This window comes from Protobothrops mucrosquamatus, unplaced genomic scaffold, assembly GCF_001527695.2.
Source record: "Protobothrops mucrosquamatus isolate PMUCROS unplaced genomic scaffold, P.Mucros_1.0 scaffold_233, whole genome shotgun sequence".
Lineage (NCBI taxonomy): Eukaryota > Metazoa > Chordata > Lepidosauria > Squamata > Viperidae > Protobothrops > Protobothrops mucrosquamatus.
In genome coordinates, this window is record NW_015386309.1 from 205,039 (window position 1) to 223,057 (window position 18,019).

General features: G+C 36.6%; 1 protein-coding gene across 1 annotated transcript in view; it reads left to right on the top strand.

Moving 5' to 3' along the window:
• Window positions 1-348: 348 nt before the first annotated feature.
• Window positions 349-18,019, top strand: part of ABCD3 (ATP binding cassette subfamily D member 3) — a 40,548-nt gene continuing 22,877 nt past the window's right edge. Inside the window, exons 1-5 of the mRNA XM_015829280.1 lie at window positions 349-489; window positions 9,681-9,714; window positions 11,376-11,474; window positions 14,994-15,082; window positions 17,122-17,191. Coding sequence (XP_015684766.1) covers window positions 365-489; window positions 9,681-9,714; window positions 11,376-11,474; window positions 14,994-15,082; window positions 17,122-17,191 — 417 coding nt within the window. The 5' untranslated portion in view covers window positions 349-364. The remainder of the gene's footprint in view (window positions 490-9,680; window positions 9,715-11,375; window positions 11,475-14,993; window positions 15,083-17,121; window positions 17,192-18,019) is intronic.

The following is an 18,019-nucleotide window of genomic DNA, read 5'->3' on the forward strand; positions in this document are numbered from 1 at the left end:
ACTTTAAAACCCGGGGATTCCCTCCTTGCTCTTCCATTCCAATACAGCCAGCTTAATTTTCAGTCCACGCACGCTCGTGGGTATCTAAGCATGGTCAGACGCAAACGCCTCTATTGTAGTGAATCGGCCTCGGTGCTTTTGGCGCTCTCTGCTGAGTCTGCCAAGGCTCGGGCCCGGCTGCCGGGTGAGGAGGAGCCAAGGCGGAGTTGCCAGAAAGAGGGCAAGGCCCGACGCTCCTCTGTTGCCGGCAGACGCCACCTTTTTTTCCCGACGTCCCTCTTTGCGGCGAATCCTCTCCTCCGGTCGGCAGCCGCCGCTTCGCCGCTCGGGTTGCGCTCGCCGTCTTCGTCCTTGCTGCGCCGCCATGGCCTCCTACAGCAAGTTCCTCACCGCGCGCTACTCCACCGTGGCCGGCACCGCCGCTGCCGCCTGCGCCCTGATTTGCCTGATCAACAAGCGGCGGAAAGCGGCCGCTGCCGCCTTGCACGGGTCAGTAATTGGGGAGGGGGGGTTCGGGAGGGGGCCGGCTGGAGGCCGGTTAGGATCGGGGCTGCGATTGCGATGTTGGGCGACAGGCTGGCTTCTCCAAGGTGGCCCGAAGCTGGAAGGTCATTCGAGTTGGGTGAGGTTGGGCTGGGATGAACGATCTTCACCTTTCCTCCAGTTACCTAAGGGCCGGTCCCAGTTCGGAAGGTGGAATCTGAAAGGGATTTCGTAATTGACAAGAGGTCAACAAAAAGCGGCGCCGTTGAGCTGCTTGATCCCTAGGGAACAGGTGGATGTTCAGCAGGTGTGGGTTTTTTTTTTCAACGGGGGAAGGCAGGTTATTTGTCTGATCTTGGAAATCTTCCTCTTCCTTCAACCCAACTCTTCCCTTCCAAACTCGTCTGCAAAGCTTGGTGATCAACCTCTGTGATCAGTTCTAGTTAGCTTGGCCAATGAGGAGAGAGGACGAGAGAGAGCGTCTTCTCCTATTATTTCTTTCTGATATTTGGAATCCAGTTAATTGGAAAACATAAACAGTGGATGCAGTGTTTAGGTATGACTTCACTAATCTTGGAGGTACGTTCCAAGATTTGTATGGGTTTGTTTTCAGTAATCAAGTGGCCACGTTTTAAGATAAATCAAAGCTATGATATACATCTTGGAATTATAGTGATTTGTTTGCTAAGTGATGCTGGTGTTTGCTCTGGCTGTTGATTCCAGAATTCTCCTTTGTTAGGAGAAAGAAATTGTATTACTTTAAAAATGTATATTATGTTAATGTTACAATCATAATACTGTAGTTATCCTTCACAATATACTCAATGGCTCTTATACAAAGGATCTAATTTACACAAACTGCATGGGGTCACTGCAGGTTATCCTATATGAAACATGATGTATGTATGAACCAAGGGAGAAAAAAAATTATGTAAAAGTTGAGTCTTCTGAAGGGTAGTTAACAAAGATCATTATTGTTCAGCTTATAAGATTCCCTGTTGAAACACTGCCATGTGGGTAAACCTATTATTGCTGGTATGCAGAGTACTGTGCAAGTCTTAGGCCATCATTAGATTTGATGTGGCAATTATATAATGACCATAAATAATTATATATCTCAGTCTCCTTATTAGGACACAACCAGAAAATACAGGGAATTTGTATGCAGCATTCAAAAATAGGAAAAAGCAGAAAAAAAAGCTCCTGTAGGCTAAAGGGGCAAGTATTTAGTGCAGGGGTCTTCAAACTTGGCCCTTTTATGACTTGTGGACTTCAACTCCCAGAATTCCTCAGCCAGGCATGCTGGCTGAGGAATTCTGGGAGTTGAAGTCCACAAGTCATAAAAGGGCCAAGTTTGAAGACCCCTGATTTAGTGTGACTTCCCCTTACACTTGAGCAACAGCAGACACCTGGCTCCTGTAAACCTAAATGGAATGGAACCCTAACTACTGCCAAGTAGGTCACATGCATGTGTCCTACTATTTCCTGTCAAAATGCCTGCTGTGCGAAAAGGTTTATTATGCCAGGTTTGTGCAAGACCTTCTTGAGCATTACATACAATACAGACACATGTTGTATGAGTGTAATTCATTGGAACCTAGCTAATAAAGCCAATGTTCAATCATATAATTCCTCCAAACACCAAAAATCACAGAATTTGACAGACATAAAATCATTCTTTTGCCTCAGCGAGCCCACTCTCAAAGGGAAATGAACAAACAAGCTGGATATTCAAGATCTGGTATTATTCAGCACCAGAAATAATTATGGACAGCCATTAAAACTTTGCTACAGCAACAAATCTGATGATGGGCTAAGATCTCAGCGGCTGCCACAAAGAAGAGGGAGTCAAGCTATTTTCCAAAGCGCCTGAAGGCAGGACAAGAAGCAACGGGTGGAAACTAACCAAAGAGAGAAGCAACCTAGAACTAAGGAGAAACTTCCTGACAGTTAGAACAATTAACCAGTGGAAAAACCTGCCTCCAGAAGCGGTGAACGCGCCAACACTGGAAGTTTTTAAGAAGAAACTGGACAGCCATTTGTCCGAAATGGTATAGGGTTTCCTGCCTGAGCAGGGGGTTGGACTAGATGACCTCCAAGGTCTCTTCCAACTTTATCATCATCATCATCATCACCATCATCATCATCATCATTATTATTATTCATACTACTGTGTATCTTGCAAGTTTATAGCTGTGATGACTCAGACTACAGTTTAGGTAGTAAAAATTATTTTTTAAAAAAACTTAGTAAACTTGACAGAAACACTTTCAAAGATTTATAGGCTGATACTGCCCAGCATTAAAATAATTATACAACAATTAGTTTAATTGTTTGTCTTTATACTAGCAAATTGAATTTTTATATGAGTTGAACACATACATACACAAAAAACCATTATATGCTGCCAGTACTAAGGAAAGCAGTTTATCCAATTGACAAATTCAATAGCTACCATATTTTCAATGTGTCCTTAGACCTTGATCATGATTTTATTTTCCTGAAATTCTATTTAATTGTTAAATGATGTATCATGCTCCTTTGATTTGGCAACAAATTTTGTGTATTTTATAAATTACCTGACAAGCAGATCATACCTATATACATACTAATGCATTTTTCCTTTTTTTAGTTTTGCCTTTTGCCTATTTTAGTTATTTATTTAGAATATTTATAGAGCTGTCCATTTTAAACCCAAACTCTGGGTGTCTTACAACTGAAAAAATAAAGCAATATATGCAACAACAAAAACAAAATAAACAATTAAAAAAAAACCAGGCGCAACAAGGACACTTTCTTGATGCAACTTCTAACATTATCTTCCCACTCTAACCTCACCCTATCCCAACACAAGAGGGAAATGCCAGATTTCACCACCTTCCTGGGGGTTAAAAGGATGGGGGGCTGTCAGATCTCTGTTTCATAAGAGATCCGTGCTGGCAGTGGAGAAGGCACACTTCCTAGGACCTATAAGATGGCAGTGTTTAAGGGACTGGGACTGTGCCCACGCTATCTGCTTTGGTGGAATGAGCAGATACTGTCAGAGAGAGGCAGTACCGTAGATGACCAGGCCACGTAGGATTTTAAAGGTGATAATCAGCAACTTAATTGGACCCAGAAAGAAACTGGGAGGCAATATAGTTCATGGATCAATCAATATGGATCAATCTACAGGCGCTCAGCCCTGTGCATACAGCTGCCCTTTGGATCAGATAGTGCCATGTAGGATTCATTGCAGTAATCCAAAGGGAAGTGACCAAGGTGGGAGTAATCATGAAGAAGTTCAGGAAAGGGCATAACTGGTGCACAAGAACAGCTTTGTGCAAAATTCCCCTAGCTACATTTGCCACATTAATTTTATAGACATAATATGATATCCAGTGATTCTCCAGTCACATAGTAAACTCCACTTCTCTTTTTTTAAATACTGTCTCTTCAGCATCTCAAATCTTCTCTGGTGAATTTTATTAGAATGAATATTCAAAAAAATATAATTGATGGAAATCCCTATTAAATTAAATGACCTTTGGGTTCCCAGTTAAGATCCAGGCAATTCATGTTAAATGATTTAGTTAGTTTATTTAGTTAGTTAATTTTAATTAAAATTACATTTGTGAAATTATTAGTTTTCTGCATAGAGAAATAAATAAATGAAATTTGCTATCCATGAATAGATTTGTGAATACATATGTTTGGAAACGTTTTGACATAAATGTTTTAATTTGCTAAACAATATATTTTTATCCAAATAGGAATTGCACAGTGCAGCATAGTTCAAACATTAGCTTTGATATTAACATATTATCCCAAGTACTATAGAAGGTTTTATACTCACACAATATAAAATAGCATTTGGCAACCACAATTACTTAATTTTGTAGGTGAGAGGATTATGTCGCAAGGACATAACCTTTGTTCTACTGATCTGAATGATAGTTGATTATTCAACTAAAGAAATAGTTGTGTCATAGTATATCCTTTACAAAGGTAGTAGGATGCTAAATGAAAATTAAGGAAAAACTATCTACAGGATAATAGTGTTTAGAATAGGAGTAAAGAAACTTCATTTTTTCAGATCTTAACTGAATTAAGTTCCTGTTAACAAGTTCCAGAAGATCATAATTCTCTCATTACAGATTTAGAGAGCACCTGGTTGAATTCTTCAGTGCTAATTTTTGAAGGATTCTTATATACATTGCCACCAAGGAAAGATATATTAACTATACCTGTGATAAAATTCAGTCAAAGGGAAATAATATTCCGTTGCAAGGAAATTGATTGAAGCCAAACATAAATGTTCCCTTAAGTCAAGATTATATCCATATCTACAGCAGTATCATCCAGAATCTGGAATCATTCCTGTTTTATTCTTTTGATAGTTTCTCCCAAGTGAATATCATGGGACATGACTAATGAAGAACACATAGAACTCTGCTGGTTTGCTACAGTAGCTTTGCTACTGTTGTATAAAAGCATGAGGATGAATTTTGCAGTAAAATAGTGAAAATAAGAAAGATAATTTATTTACGTTAATAGAAATGAAGCAACATTTAGTCTGACTATTGTAACATAGAACACGTCCTTCACAGCAAGTCAGTATGTTACTTTTGATTCTTTGGAATTTTGATTCCTACCGATAATTGACAGAAAATAATTGTGGAAAACCAAACACATTATACAGTATTTTCATTAATGTACAAATGAGAGTTACAAAAAAAAGGCAAAAGCCAGAAATGAATGTGGTCGGTATAGATATATTTGCAAAATGTCATTTTTGTCAAGTCTAGGATTATGAGCCGTTGTCAGACTTCCTTTGCAGCCATGTGGATTGAAAACAGTTAAACGCAGGTGTGTTGGAACTTTAGCAATAGCTATTAGAAAAAAAGTAAAGCTTTAGCACAAGGGTTCCAGTAAGTTCTCCACTTTGAAATAAGGAAACTATATACATAGGGGGCAAAATCGTGGTCCGCTTTCTCATCCTCTTTTCCTTCAAAGAGGAAAAGGAGGCTTGCCTCTTTTGAAGGCATGACTGCATCTGTCGATCCTTTTTGTAATTGTTTGCTAGGCTTCTTATCAGTGTGAGAAATTACTCTCACAGCTTTATCCTTTCAACACAGTGAAAGCAAATGCAGTTCCCCATTGGCAAAGAAGGGATCTGTTCTGATCTTGTGTGATATTTGAGCAGAATCTGGAAAAAGCAGAGTAAGGTAAGGAAGGAGTTTCTTGGGTTTGTCAATTAATCATTGATATTCCGAGACCTAGCTGGGTGGAGAGAAAGAGCGGTGACAGCAGAAAAAGTAGTCTGACAGGATGTTTTAAATCTTAAGCTTCTTATGAAATCAAAACTCTGAAGGGGCTGTGAGAAGATTGTAGCCTTCAGATAGCCATCAGATAGCTTAGAAGTCATTTCTTCATCACAGAGAATAATGAGAACTGATGTGACTTCTTAGCTCTGGTTCTCCTGTCTTCCAGTGCTTTCACTATTTATGGTATCATTTAGGAATATCTTCTTATGCTGTTGCTGTTAGTTGCGAAGTCATGTCTGACCCATCGCGACCCCATGGACAATGTTCCTCCAAGCCTTCCTGTCCTCTACCATCTTCTGGAGTCCATTTAAGCTCACGCCTTCTGCTTCAGTGACTCCATCCAGCCACCTCATTCTCTGTCGTTCCCTTCTTCTATTGCCCTCAATCTTTCCCAGCATTAGACCCTTCTCCAGTGAGTCCTTCCTTCTCATTAGGTGGCCAAAGTACTTGAGTTTCAACTTCAGGATCTGGCCTTCTAAAGAGCAGTCAGGATTGATCTCCTCTAGGACTGACCGGTTTGATCGCCTTGCAGTCCAGGGGACTCACAGGAGTCTTCTCCAGCACCATAGTTCAAAGGCCTCAATTCTTTTGCACTCAGCCTTTCTTATGGTCCAACTTTCACATCCATACATTGCAACTGGGAAAACCATGGCTATCTTCTTATAGAAATTATTTATTCTGACTCATGTCTAGGCAGAAGGTTTTATTATTAAACTCTTGGATGAAATCTTGACTTTCTTAGGATGTGTCCAAGGTCCTGGTATGGATCATACAATTTAGTTTTTAGTTTTTTAAAAAAGTGGCGGGTATAATAGCAATTTTATTAGTGTTAGATTATATTTCCTTGCTATGTCTTTTTTAACGATTGGTTTGAATAACAGTAAAATTGCTTGATACTCATTTGGTAATAATTTACTTGTCCGATTCTAAAATTCATCATTTAGTCAATAAGTAGATTTAAAGGGATGAATTGTGCCAAAGGTAACATAAGCAGGTTAGTAAATACATAGACTCAAGATCTGAACTACAGGTGGTCCTCAACTTAGGACCACAGTTGAGCCCCAAATTTCTGTTGCTGAGACAGTTGTTAAGTGAATTTTGCCCCATTTTACGGTGTTTCTTGCCACAGTTATTAAGTGAATCACTGCAGTTGTTAAGTTAGTAACATGGTTGTTAAGTGAATCTGGCTTCCCCATTGGCTTTGCTTGTCAGAAGGATGCAAAAGGGGGATCATATGACCCGGGACACTGTAGCCGTCATAAATATGAACCAGCTGCCAAGCATCTAAATTTTAATCATGTGACCATGGGGATGCTGCAACGGTCGTAAAGTGTGAAAAATGGTCATAAGTCATTTTTTTTCAGTGATGTTATAACTTCGAACGGTCACTAACTAAACTGTTATAAGTCGAGGACTATCTGTAGTATCTTTCCCACACATACCTGTGCTAACATTTCATGTTCGCATTTAAATGAAAGAAAAGAACAATTGAAATGGCAAACATCATATTATGAGCGTTTGTGAGTGTATTGCATGTAAGACTCTGGTACCCAGCTTCAAAAAAAAGAAGCATTATTTTGGAATTTTACTTTTGGAAAGCACCGTAAAGACCCCATCTTGGAGGAGAACCCTTAAGTAGCTACAGCTGGACTGAAGAACAATAAAGTAAGAATATGTCACTATTATTCTTGGCCAACAGTTGCATATTGCCTTGAAGTAGATTGTCAGAAAGTTGTACTGCAATAGTTGGGGAAGGCTAGGAAGAGAACTAAATTTGATTTCACTTAAACATTAAGTTTACTACAATTAATTTGACTACTCCCTATACACGTAATAGATATGAGAACTTTTGAAGGAGCTCTGGGGGATGGACCAAAGGAGTTTGAGGCCACACGCAGCCAGAGATGCCAGGTCCTGCACTTGTGTGATGGAGGAATTCCTAAAAGACACATTGTTGATTACATCACAAGGAAAACAAAGATCAAAAGTTAATAAAATGTAGCATTTAACGTACAGGTAGTTCTTACAGCCACAATTGAGTCCAAAATTTTCATAGAATAGAATAGAATAGAATAGAATAGAATAGAATAGAATAGAATAGAATAGGCCTTTATTGTCACTTTGAATGTACCCTAATTGGCATACATTAAAATGAAATTTCGTTGCATTCAGCTCTCAAAGGGTCACCACCCTTTGTTAAGCAAGACAGTTGTTAAGTGAGTTGTGTTCCATTTTGTGACCCTTTTGCCATGGTTGTTAAACGAATCATTGAAGTTGTTAAGGCAATCATGTGGTTGTTAAGTGAATCTGGATTTTCCCTTTGACTTTGCTTGTCAAAAGCTCCCTAAGAAAGTTGCAGATGACAATCCTAGGACCTGGGATGCTGCAACCATCGTAAATCCATGCTGGTTGCCAAGCACCCAAAGTTTGATCACATGGCTGTAGGGACGCTGCAAAGGTCATAAGTGTGAAAACTGGTCATAAATCACTGTTTTCAATGTCATCGTAGCTTTGAACAATCATTAAATGAATGATTGTAAGATTGTATTGGATTTCAGCTTGGTGTTTGCTGAATGATGTTAAAGTGATGAGGCATGTTAAAGTGATGAAGGTTTAATTAATTGATATTTTTATCTACAATTTTGCTTTGCATTTAGGTAATGGATTTATTTTAATTCTGTCTGTCCTTTCAAACAGATATTGGATGTGAACTAATCAAATATGGGAGTAGAAAAATTAATCATATTTGAGCAGAGCTCAACATGTGGAAGTCAGGAAATCAGCTAATCTGATATTGCACAGTTTTGGAAACACATCAAGAAACTTCTTATACTAAATACAAAACTGTCTTTATAGATATAACCTATGTAGAATGGTGAAAAATCAAAATAACAAAGCATTCATTCTAGTTGGTTTGTTCCCGTTGCTAATAATTTCTTAACTTCATTTTGGTTGTATTTGAAATATACAAGAAACATAATTCCTGATTAGCCATCATTTTGTTATTCTACGGTATTTCTGATAGCCCACTAGCTTTATAGAGGTTCCTTGTGTTATATGTGTGCACCTTTTGTTTTCTTTAAATGTAACTGTATCATCTTCTTCTGATGTCTTCTTTTTTAAAAATTAGTTTTATTCATTTATAACATAAAATGTGAAAATGCAAAAGCAAATAGTAAGGGACAACAATAGAAAAAGGGAAAACAAAAAAGGTGTGAAAAAAGGGAGGGGAAGAAACAAAAGGCATTGACTTCCGACTCTCTCTGTTGCAGGAAAATCAGACATTAAAATCAAATCTCAACTTTTCACATTTCTATAATAGTATGCACTAGCCATTTCTGTATCGGCATATCAGTCTAATCGGTAAAACCCAAAACCATGATATCATTTTTTTCCACCTCAGGCACAAAGTCCAGAAGTGGTTTCCAAGTAGAAACAAAAGTACTTATGTTCTTTTCTTTTATCAGCATAGTCAATTTTGGCCATCTCTGCTAATTCCATCAGCTTTTGTAACCGTTACGTCTATGGTAGGAATCGAGACATCCTTCCAGTTTTGTTATGTAATTTGAAACTATGTAATTCTGTTTTTATTTTTCTCAAATAACAATGGGAAATATCTTTAGAGTTATGATTTCTGGCAGAGATGCTTCATCATTTAAATTATACAGGAACAGTAATCATATTGAAGATTATAAAATCAGGAGAAACTAAAACAAAATTAGCTAATATTAATTTAACTCTAAAAATGTCCAATGGCTAGTGTGTGTGTGTGTGTGTGTGTGTGTGTGTTGGTTTTATTTGGTAAAGAAACAACTTCAATAATGTGTTCTGTTAATTTTGTAAAGAACTTTGTAAGAAACAATAAAAGTAAAATAAATGTATTATTTACAGAAAGAAAAATGGAAAAAATTTATCCAGCAATGAGGTAAGTTTTACTTATAGTTACCCTATCAAATCTAGATCAGATGATTGCTGAAATTCCATGAAATTATGTTGTGTGTAGAAATATGCTAAATACATTAAAGAAGAGGTTAGAAGAGTGTTTTAGCTATATTTTCTCTTATATAGTGGGAAAATATAATATCTATTTAAGTGATGTATATTATATAATTCTATATATGGAATTTCACTGACTGCAGTAATAAATAAATAAAATAAAAGATTATGACATAGTAGCACTAAGTCATTATATGTAGCTTCATTTAGAAACTGAAATAATTATAATACATTTATTTTTATTTTTATAATATAGATAAACTTCCACAAAAATCAAATTTTACAGTGGCTGCACTGTAAATCACACTTCTTTTAATATTGGCTAATACAGAAATAAAATACCTATTCATAGTCCTTTCAGGGAATTTATTAAAAATGGAGTAATAAATACTAGATTTGCTGTGTGGCAGAAGTAGTACATTATATGATTTAATAATTCTACAGCTTTGATCTACTAGAATGAATTTGAAAAAAAAAAGTTTATATCCACTAATCTTAGCAAAAGGAAGATGATAACCAGGCGGTTTATATTGGCCAATGTAAAATGTTTTAAACAATGCAGCTTTTCTTCAAGATGGCATCTGTTTTGCAATATTTGCAATATTTACATCATAGTGAACTCAATTGTATTGCTTATGTGTAGGCTGCTTTAATAAGTACGTTTCTTAAAGTGTTTTATAATAGTTTTCCTTTTGTGACCAAAATATATCAAAGTTAAAATATTTTCTTTAAATCTACGCTATGTACATTTCAGTTCTTAAGAACTGGTCATACATGTTTGGATGAATGAGAAGTAGATACTTAATGGGGATATGGAAAACATTTGAAAGAAGTGCTTTTCAAAAGAGTTGAGTGCAGATAAACCTCTTTTTGAAGGATTAAAGCAGCTGCATTTTCTGCAAAGCTTGTGTGACAACTTAGAGGGCTGTGTTTATTTATCTGGGCCTGAATCTGATGGCTGTGCAGACAGACAAGGGACAACCTTTGAAACAGCCACACGAGCCTGACAAAAGAGGCGACTGCTTTAACGCTTCAAGGAGAGAGACTTCATTCACACTTCGCGAAACGCCTCTTTAAAACACTCTATTTACCTATTTATTCTATACCAGTGTAAAATCTCCTGCCAAATTGTAAGCTATTTCACATGTACTGCTAAAATACATAAGGTCATGTTTTTATTACTGAATATAATCCAGGCGAAAGAGAGCTGTTTTGTCTTTTGGATTTTCACTTGGAAATAACAGTAAAATTGCCTGCAATAATCCAATTTGGCGTGGGAAGTGGAAGGGCAGGCATGTACTAACTTCATCTCCCAGTTCAGTCTTTTTGGTCTATTCTTGCTGGCTGGATTTACAACCTACCCATTTGATTCATTGAAGAATAAGCATTGATAAAATAAAGATACATCACGAATATAATGAAGAAAATGGCAAGCCCTGTTTCTTTTGCAAAGCAAAAGCATAAATATTCTTTATTTGACATCTAGGATTCGGAGAGTAATTCACATTAAATTGTTTAGCTTTGTTGAAATAATTAAGATTACACTTGTTTTGATGAGACCGTTTCCTCCTGTAATCTTTTAATATGCAGAAAGAAGTCAAAAAAGAACGAGCTGTAGTAGATAGAGTATTTCTTGCAAGAATTTGTCAAATTCTGAAAATTATGGTCCCCAGGACATTTTGTAAAGAGGTAAGTTGCAAATAAAGAATACCCAGTGTAATATTTTTGTTATGAAATCCTACTAGCTTGTTATCTTTCAGAATGCCAATTCAACATGAAGGCTGTTCATTTCAGTCATTTGAAAACTACAAATTTAGTAATTTGCAATTGCCGTTTATGTCAAACTGACTCCTGAATATTTTTATGGTTGGCCGTGTTAAACCTATACTTACTAATGTAGTATTTGGTGGATGGTTGTTCTTATTAACTTGACTTAGTTAAACATGGAAAACCGTATGCTGTAATTTGATTGCTGTAGATCAGTGGTGGCGAACCTATGGCACGGGTGCCAGAGGCGGCACTCGGAGCCCTCTCTGTGGGCACATGTGCTGTCATCCCAGCCCCGCCTCCCCCCACAGCCCCCTCCTCACCAGCAGCCCCCCTGGAGGAGAGTCGTCCTCAGGCACAGCCCGCACAGAGCAGTGCAGCCAAGGACATAGCCAGGCAGCAGGGACAAGACTCCATCCTCATGCCCCATAGCGTGCAGATGCTGCTGCGGGGTGTGAGCGGAAGGCGTGGCTGACATGGCGCTGCAGAGCTGCCTGGGCGATCTGCAGCGGGCCATGGAGGCAGTGCGTGGCCCTGCGGGCGGGGCAAGGGGTGGGCAGGAGTGGAGCAGGCAGGGCGGGAGGCGGAGCAGGGACGGGGGGCGGATTTTGGGCACTCGGTCTCTAAAAGGTTCGCCATCACTGCTGTAGATGTTCTTAAATGAATCCAAAGCAGCAAGTCTGTTAAAGATACAAATTGGGTCTTAAAGCTGGACTCTTTTTCCTGTTTTTTACAAACACAAAGTGTTTTACAAACACAAAGTGTTCAAAGTGATAGTAGTCTTGCATGTTTTGTTTGTTTGTATGCTACTGTATGTTAATATGCTGCATTAAATTTCTGCAAGTCAGCCATCTGAAAGACATGGTTAAAGTATACTGTAACAATCATATTAGGACTAGAAGTCAGCTTGCTCTGAAAAAAATTGCGCGCGCAAATAAACTTTGTACACACACACATACACAAAGTGTGCAATTTCTTCAAAGGCCCAGTTTGTTTTTTCTACCTTGATTATTCAGATATGAACTGAAAACTAACTAACCTAAACTGAAGATAATACAGTATTAAACTTGACTGTACTGGTAGTAACAGGAGTTTTCTAATATATAATAGTTACAAGAATTTTGGACTCTTGCTTTGCGTTTATACTGAAAAGAAATGAAACAAGATAAGAATTTCTTAGAAATGGAGAAAGAAATTATTATTATTATTAAGAGTACATATAAAAAGAGGCTGAGTGTGACTATAGTCCTGATTTCTTTTTTAAAATAACTTCATTAGACTTTTCAAATAAAAAGATAAAAACTAACAAAAACTAATAATTAAGTTAGAGAAAAAAGTAAAGAATGAAAAAAGGTAAAAGTACAGAAAGATAAAGAAACCACTTCTGAATTTCTTTTACCATAGATATAAGTATAAATTTTTCCCATTGTCTACTATTTTTATAACATCAAACCCATATCTCATAATTTCATTTTTTCTGTTTCTGAAAAAAGTCCAGAAAGGGCTTCTACTCAGCATTAAAATTAATCAATGTCTTCTCCCTAACCAAAGCTGTCAGTTTCATCAACTAAGCCAACTCTTATCAACTTCACCATCTATTTTACCATTGTAGGTACAGTAATGTCAAATATTTCCATTGTTGTCCATATAAAAATCTCACTGCTGTTATCATATATTGAAACAAAATTTTACGAGTTTCTCCAACTGTTTGTCCATCAGACCCAAAAGGAATATCTCTGGTTTCAATTGTATATTAATCTTTAAATTTTTCTAAATTAATATGTATACTTGAATCCATTTTTTTTAGTTTGTTTACATGTTCATCAAGCATAATAAAAAAGCCCTCTCTTGTTGTACATATTTCCAAAATGTATTTGAGGTATCTTTAAACATTTTAGAGAATCTTTCCAGTGACAAATATCAATAGGACATCACTTTGTAATCTTTAAGGATTATAACACAATGTGAATTTCAATCGTTCCATCTACGTATTCTCCCATTATTCCATTTGTATATTAAAGTTTCTAGCTCATTTTATTATACTTACATCATGTTTTTCATTTGTTTATCTTCTGTTTCAAATTTCACTAAAAGTTTATACATTTTAGCAATAACATATTCATTATTTAAATCATAATTCTATTTCAGTCTTACCATGTTAAAAGCCAAAAGTCCATTTATCTACACTGAATCTTGCTTTTAATTATACATAGGAAAACGTTCAATTGTCTTTTGTTTTCAATAACCTTTGTCTGTCAGTGTAATCCACTCTTTGATCCAAACTAAATAACACGCTGTAAAATGCAATTTCAAATCAGGTAAACCTAAGCTGTCTTTCTTAAGTAATACCATGTACTTGATTTGTGTAATTACTTACCTGCCACATAAATTTAGATATGTGTTTGTTTAAATGGTACATACATCAGCTATCAATACAGGTATTGTATGAAACAAAAATAACATTCTAGGTAAAACATCAATCTTGATCACATAAATTCTTCCTAATAATGACAGTTGTAGTTGTTCTCTTTTTAACATATCTTTTTTAACTTCATTCCATATCTTAACATAATTATTTTGAAACAACATACAATTCATATTTATCGAATTAACCACCCAGATAGTTTACCTTTTTCTCAATTTTGAAACTTATATTGTTCATCAGTTCTGTATTATTTTGTATTTTCATATTTTTCTTAACACATTTGTCTTCTATTAATTAAACTTAAAGCCAACTAATTCATCAAATTCTTTTAATTTTCTCATTAGATTCAACCCTCTTTAAAGGATCTTCCAACACCAAATCATCTGCAAAAGTTTCTTTTCTTTTTTTTTTCATTTTTATACCCATTATCCTCTTATCTTTGCCTTATAAATCCTTATCTTTGCCTTATAAAATAAATCCCTACATCTCTACTACACAGGTAGTCCTCAATTTAGTGACCATTCTAAGTTACAACAGAACTGAAAAAAGGGACTTATGACCAGTTCTTGCACTTATGACTTTGCAGGATCCCTGCACTCATGTAATCACAATCCAGGCACTTAAAAACTCAGTCACACTTAGGACAGTTGCAGTATCCGATTGTCATGTCATTTCCATTTGCAATCTTCCTAGCTGGCTTCCGAGAAGCAAAGTCAATGGGGGAGTTGCACGTGATTCGCTTAACGACTATGGTAAAAAGTTGTAAAATCAGATTCAGTCTCATCATGTCTCACTTAATAACCACCCTGCTTAACGGTGATTTTTTTTTTCTTCCGGTCCTTATTTTGGTTGTAATTCAAGGAGTGTGTGTACTTCATATTTGGAGCAGATTAGCTTTATTTTAAAGTTTAATTTGTACTGATTCAATTATGGTTGGAAAAGATCTGTATGCTTTCTGTGCAAAGCTCCCAAAATTAATCCAGTTCTAAATATGGTTTCTATCTTTCTTATAATAGACAGGTTATTTGATACTTATTGCCATTATGTTGGTACTTCGCACATATTGTGACATCTGGATGATTCATAATGGAACAGTTATCGAGAGGTAAGGATCATTTATATATTCCAAACCAATTTCCTACCATTATTCTTCTATTTTTTATCAGAAGCTAATACTGCTATTTTTAGAAACACATTTTGCATACAAATCAATGTTATTTGACTTACTGCAAATGAGTAAACATAAAGGCTTAATCCAATACAATACAAAATATTTCTTTCTAAGAGAACATGCCATGTTAACCCATAGGCTCTCTTCTACCCTATTAATCTCTAGAAGCTGCCTAGAGAAGAATCTTCCACTTTTAAATTAACCAGTTTGGCTCATAGAAAAGCAAAAACCATAGTTTAAGGGTTAGCCTTGCTCAACTGGTGCCCTCTAGAGGTGCCTAAATCATAGTTTAAACAACTAACTTCAACTGGTATCACCAGATATGTTGGGATTTCTCTCTCAGAATTCCCTAGTGGCATGAAATTTCAACATATTTGAGTGTGTCAGTGAACCGCATATACGTACTAGTTTATTTTATAGAAGGTAATACATGATTCTTTATTCCTGTGTTGCATACAGTATAATACAATGCAGTATTGTGGGCACAAATTATTTAAACGGTGTTTTAAAAATAATGAATACTCTTGGATATCAAGAGTTTTGCTCTAAGCATCAAGAATCAATTTTAAACAAAGCTTACAGAGAGAAAATTTATTTTAAGCTTTCCATTCATGCAGTAATCCTGTATTCTATGCAACTTAACAGATAGCTATTCTTTTTACCTTTCATATTTTGACGTCTATTGAGGAACGTTGTTAATTATATTTCTGAAGTAGTAATTATCCATTACTTCTGTTCAATAAAGGTATATATGTCAAAGGTATATATGTCGAAGCAAGAACATCCAATGTTAGCAATATAATGATTACTCTGCCACGTCAGAAATCAAAATGTTAAATTCTGTACATTTTTTTTTCTTTCAGTGCAATCGTAAGCAGGGATCTGTCGCTATTCAAGAGTTTCTTTCTTAAATTTGTAGTTTCCATTCCACTGGTAAAGAGACATAAATATTAGCATGCATCTACAATGTTTATGCTCATAACTGATGCATAAATGAAACAATTGCTTTTTTTCCCCAGTGGGTTACGAGTTAGGAGAGATTTAGCTTGAATAATATCAGCTAAATTGTATACTTCATAGTCTTTCTAAAGCTTTATTAATTGCTTCAAAATTTGTATTCTTACAAATTGTACAGTATGGTGCTGGTGACTTTCACTGTTGGTTTCTGCTACTCCAAAGACAACCACTTAGTAAGCTAAAGTAAACAGTCTCAATTGCCAACACTACCAACATGAATCTTGTTCTAGATTGGTCTTAATCTAATTTCCAGGCCATATATTAGGTGTGCAATTCCCAGCTTTGGCCATGCTGGCTGAGAATTCTGGAATTTGAGGATGAGCACACTAAGAAACATCACTGATCTTTGGATGATCATAGTCTAATTCCTTCCTGCTATGTTTCTAAACCATTAGTATTATTTTTTTCTATTGGATTCTCCACCTTCCTGTATATAATTTTTTATTCCTTGTCCTACTCTTGTTTTTTCTCTATATATATTTCTATATTGGCTTTTATTAAATTCAAATCCCTAACATGCCCCATGTCCTGATGCCAGCAGAAATGGAGAAAATACATATCTTAGTGACATCAGGATAAAAGTGTAGGTTAACTACGCATTGTGGAGGCATGGAACTTAACAATAGGCTTGTTGGGTGATGGCTTTCTTTGCAAAGTGTGGTGTCTTCATGGAGATGGGCAAAGGTATGTGGAAGTTTAAAACCCACCATCACCTGTATAATTACTCCCATTAGTGCAAGGGTAGAACAGGAGGTGATGGCTTTCACTGATTCAGCTGTCGCTTCGTTCACAGATGTGGGAGCACATCGGAATGTTGATAGGGTGTAAACAGAGTCTTGCTGCTTCTTTTGTTGACCTTTTCTTTTGTTCGTTTTCCTACCGCTTTCCACTTGTCCTTGTGGAAACATCGTGGGTCTTGCTTCTGCCACTAATCTTGTGCATGTGGTGGTTTGCAGTGCTATCATTGGCCGCAGTAGAAAAGATTTCAAGAGGTACTTGTTCAACTTCATCGCTACCATGCCTGCTGTAAGTGGTGCTTTTTTGTTGTTGACCTCTTTGGGGTAAAATGAATAGGTATTCAGTCAGAACTTTTTATTTGGCCCCTTTGTACTCCCGTGAAATTTATTACCTTGAAGAAGTTTATGGGTTTGTAGCATTTCATTTTTCCCCCACTTTAATTGTGTGCCCACTAAATTGCGGTGACTTGCAGAAGTTAGGACTACAACATTATCAAATGAAGGTAGTATGGCCAATGGCGACAATATTGTGGAAACTGTCATCCAAACTTTTTGCAGTGCTCCAAATTGACTACCCTTGATCTTAATTTGAAAGATGTATTTAATGTCCCTCCAACTATAATGAAATGGGAGGAATAAAATATTCTTTCGTAGATTTTCACAGGTACAGGTATGCAGGTCTTGGCGTATTCGGGTCTCCACAAACACAATATCAAGACAGCCTTTGGCACCGACCAAAAAATAGTCAACATCTTAAGAAGCCCCAAAGACAGGATCCAGCTAGAAAACCAAGGAGTCTATGAAATACCATGCAAAATCTGTCCAGCCACATACATTGGACAAACTAATAGGAGAATAAATGCCCGCATCGCAGAACACAAGAACGCAGTCAAAAAAGAAGAAAAAACTTCCTCCCTCTCCCAGCACCTTAAAGCTACAGGACATGAAATTGATTTTGAAGGAACCAAACTAATCTCCAAAACTGAACACCACAACAAGAGAATAATTATGGAAGCCATCGAAATAGAAAAACATCCCCCCAACATGAATAAACGTGATGATACCTCCCGCCTACCAGACATCTGGAAACTAGCCCTAATCAACATCGGACCTGGTT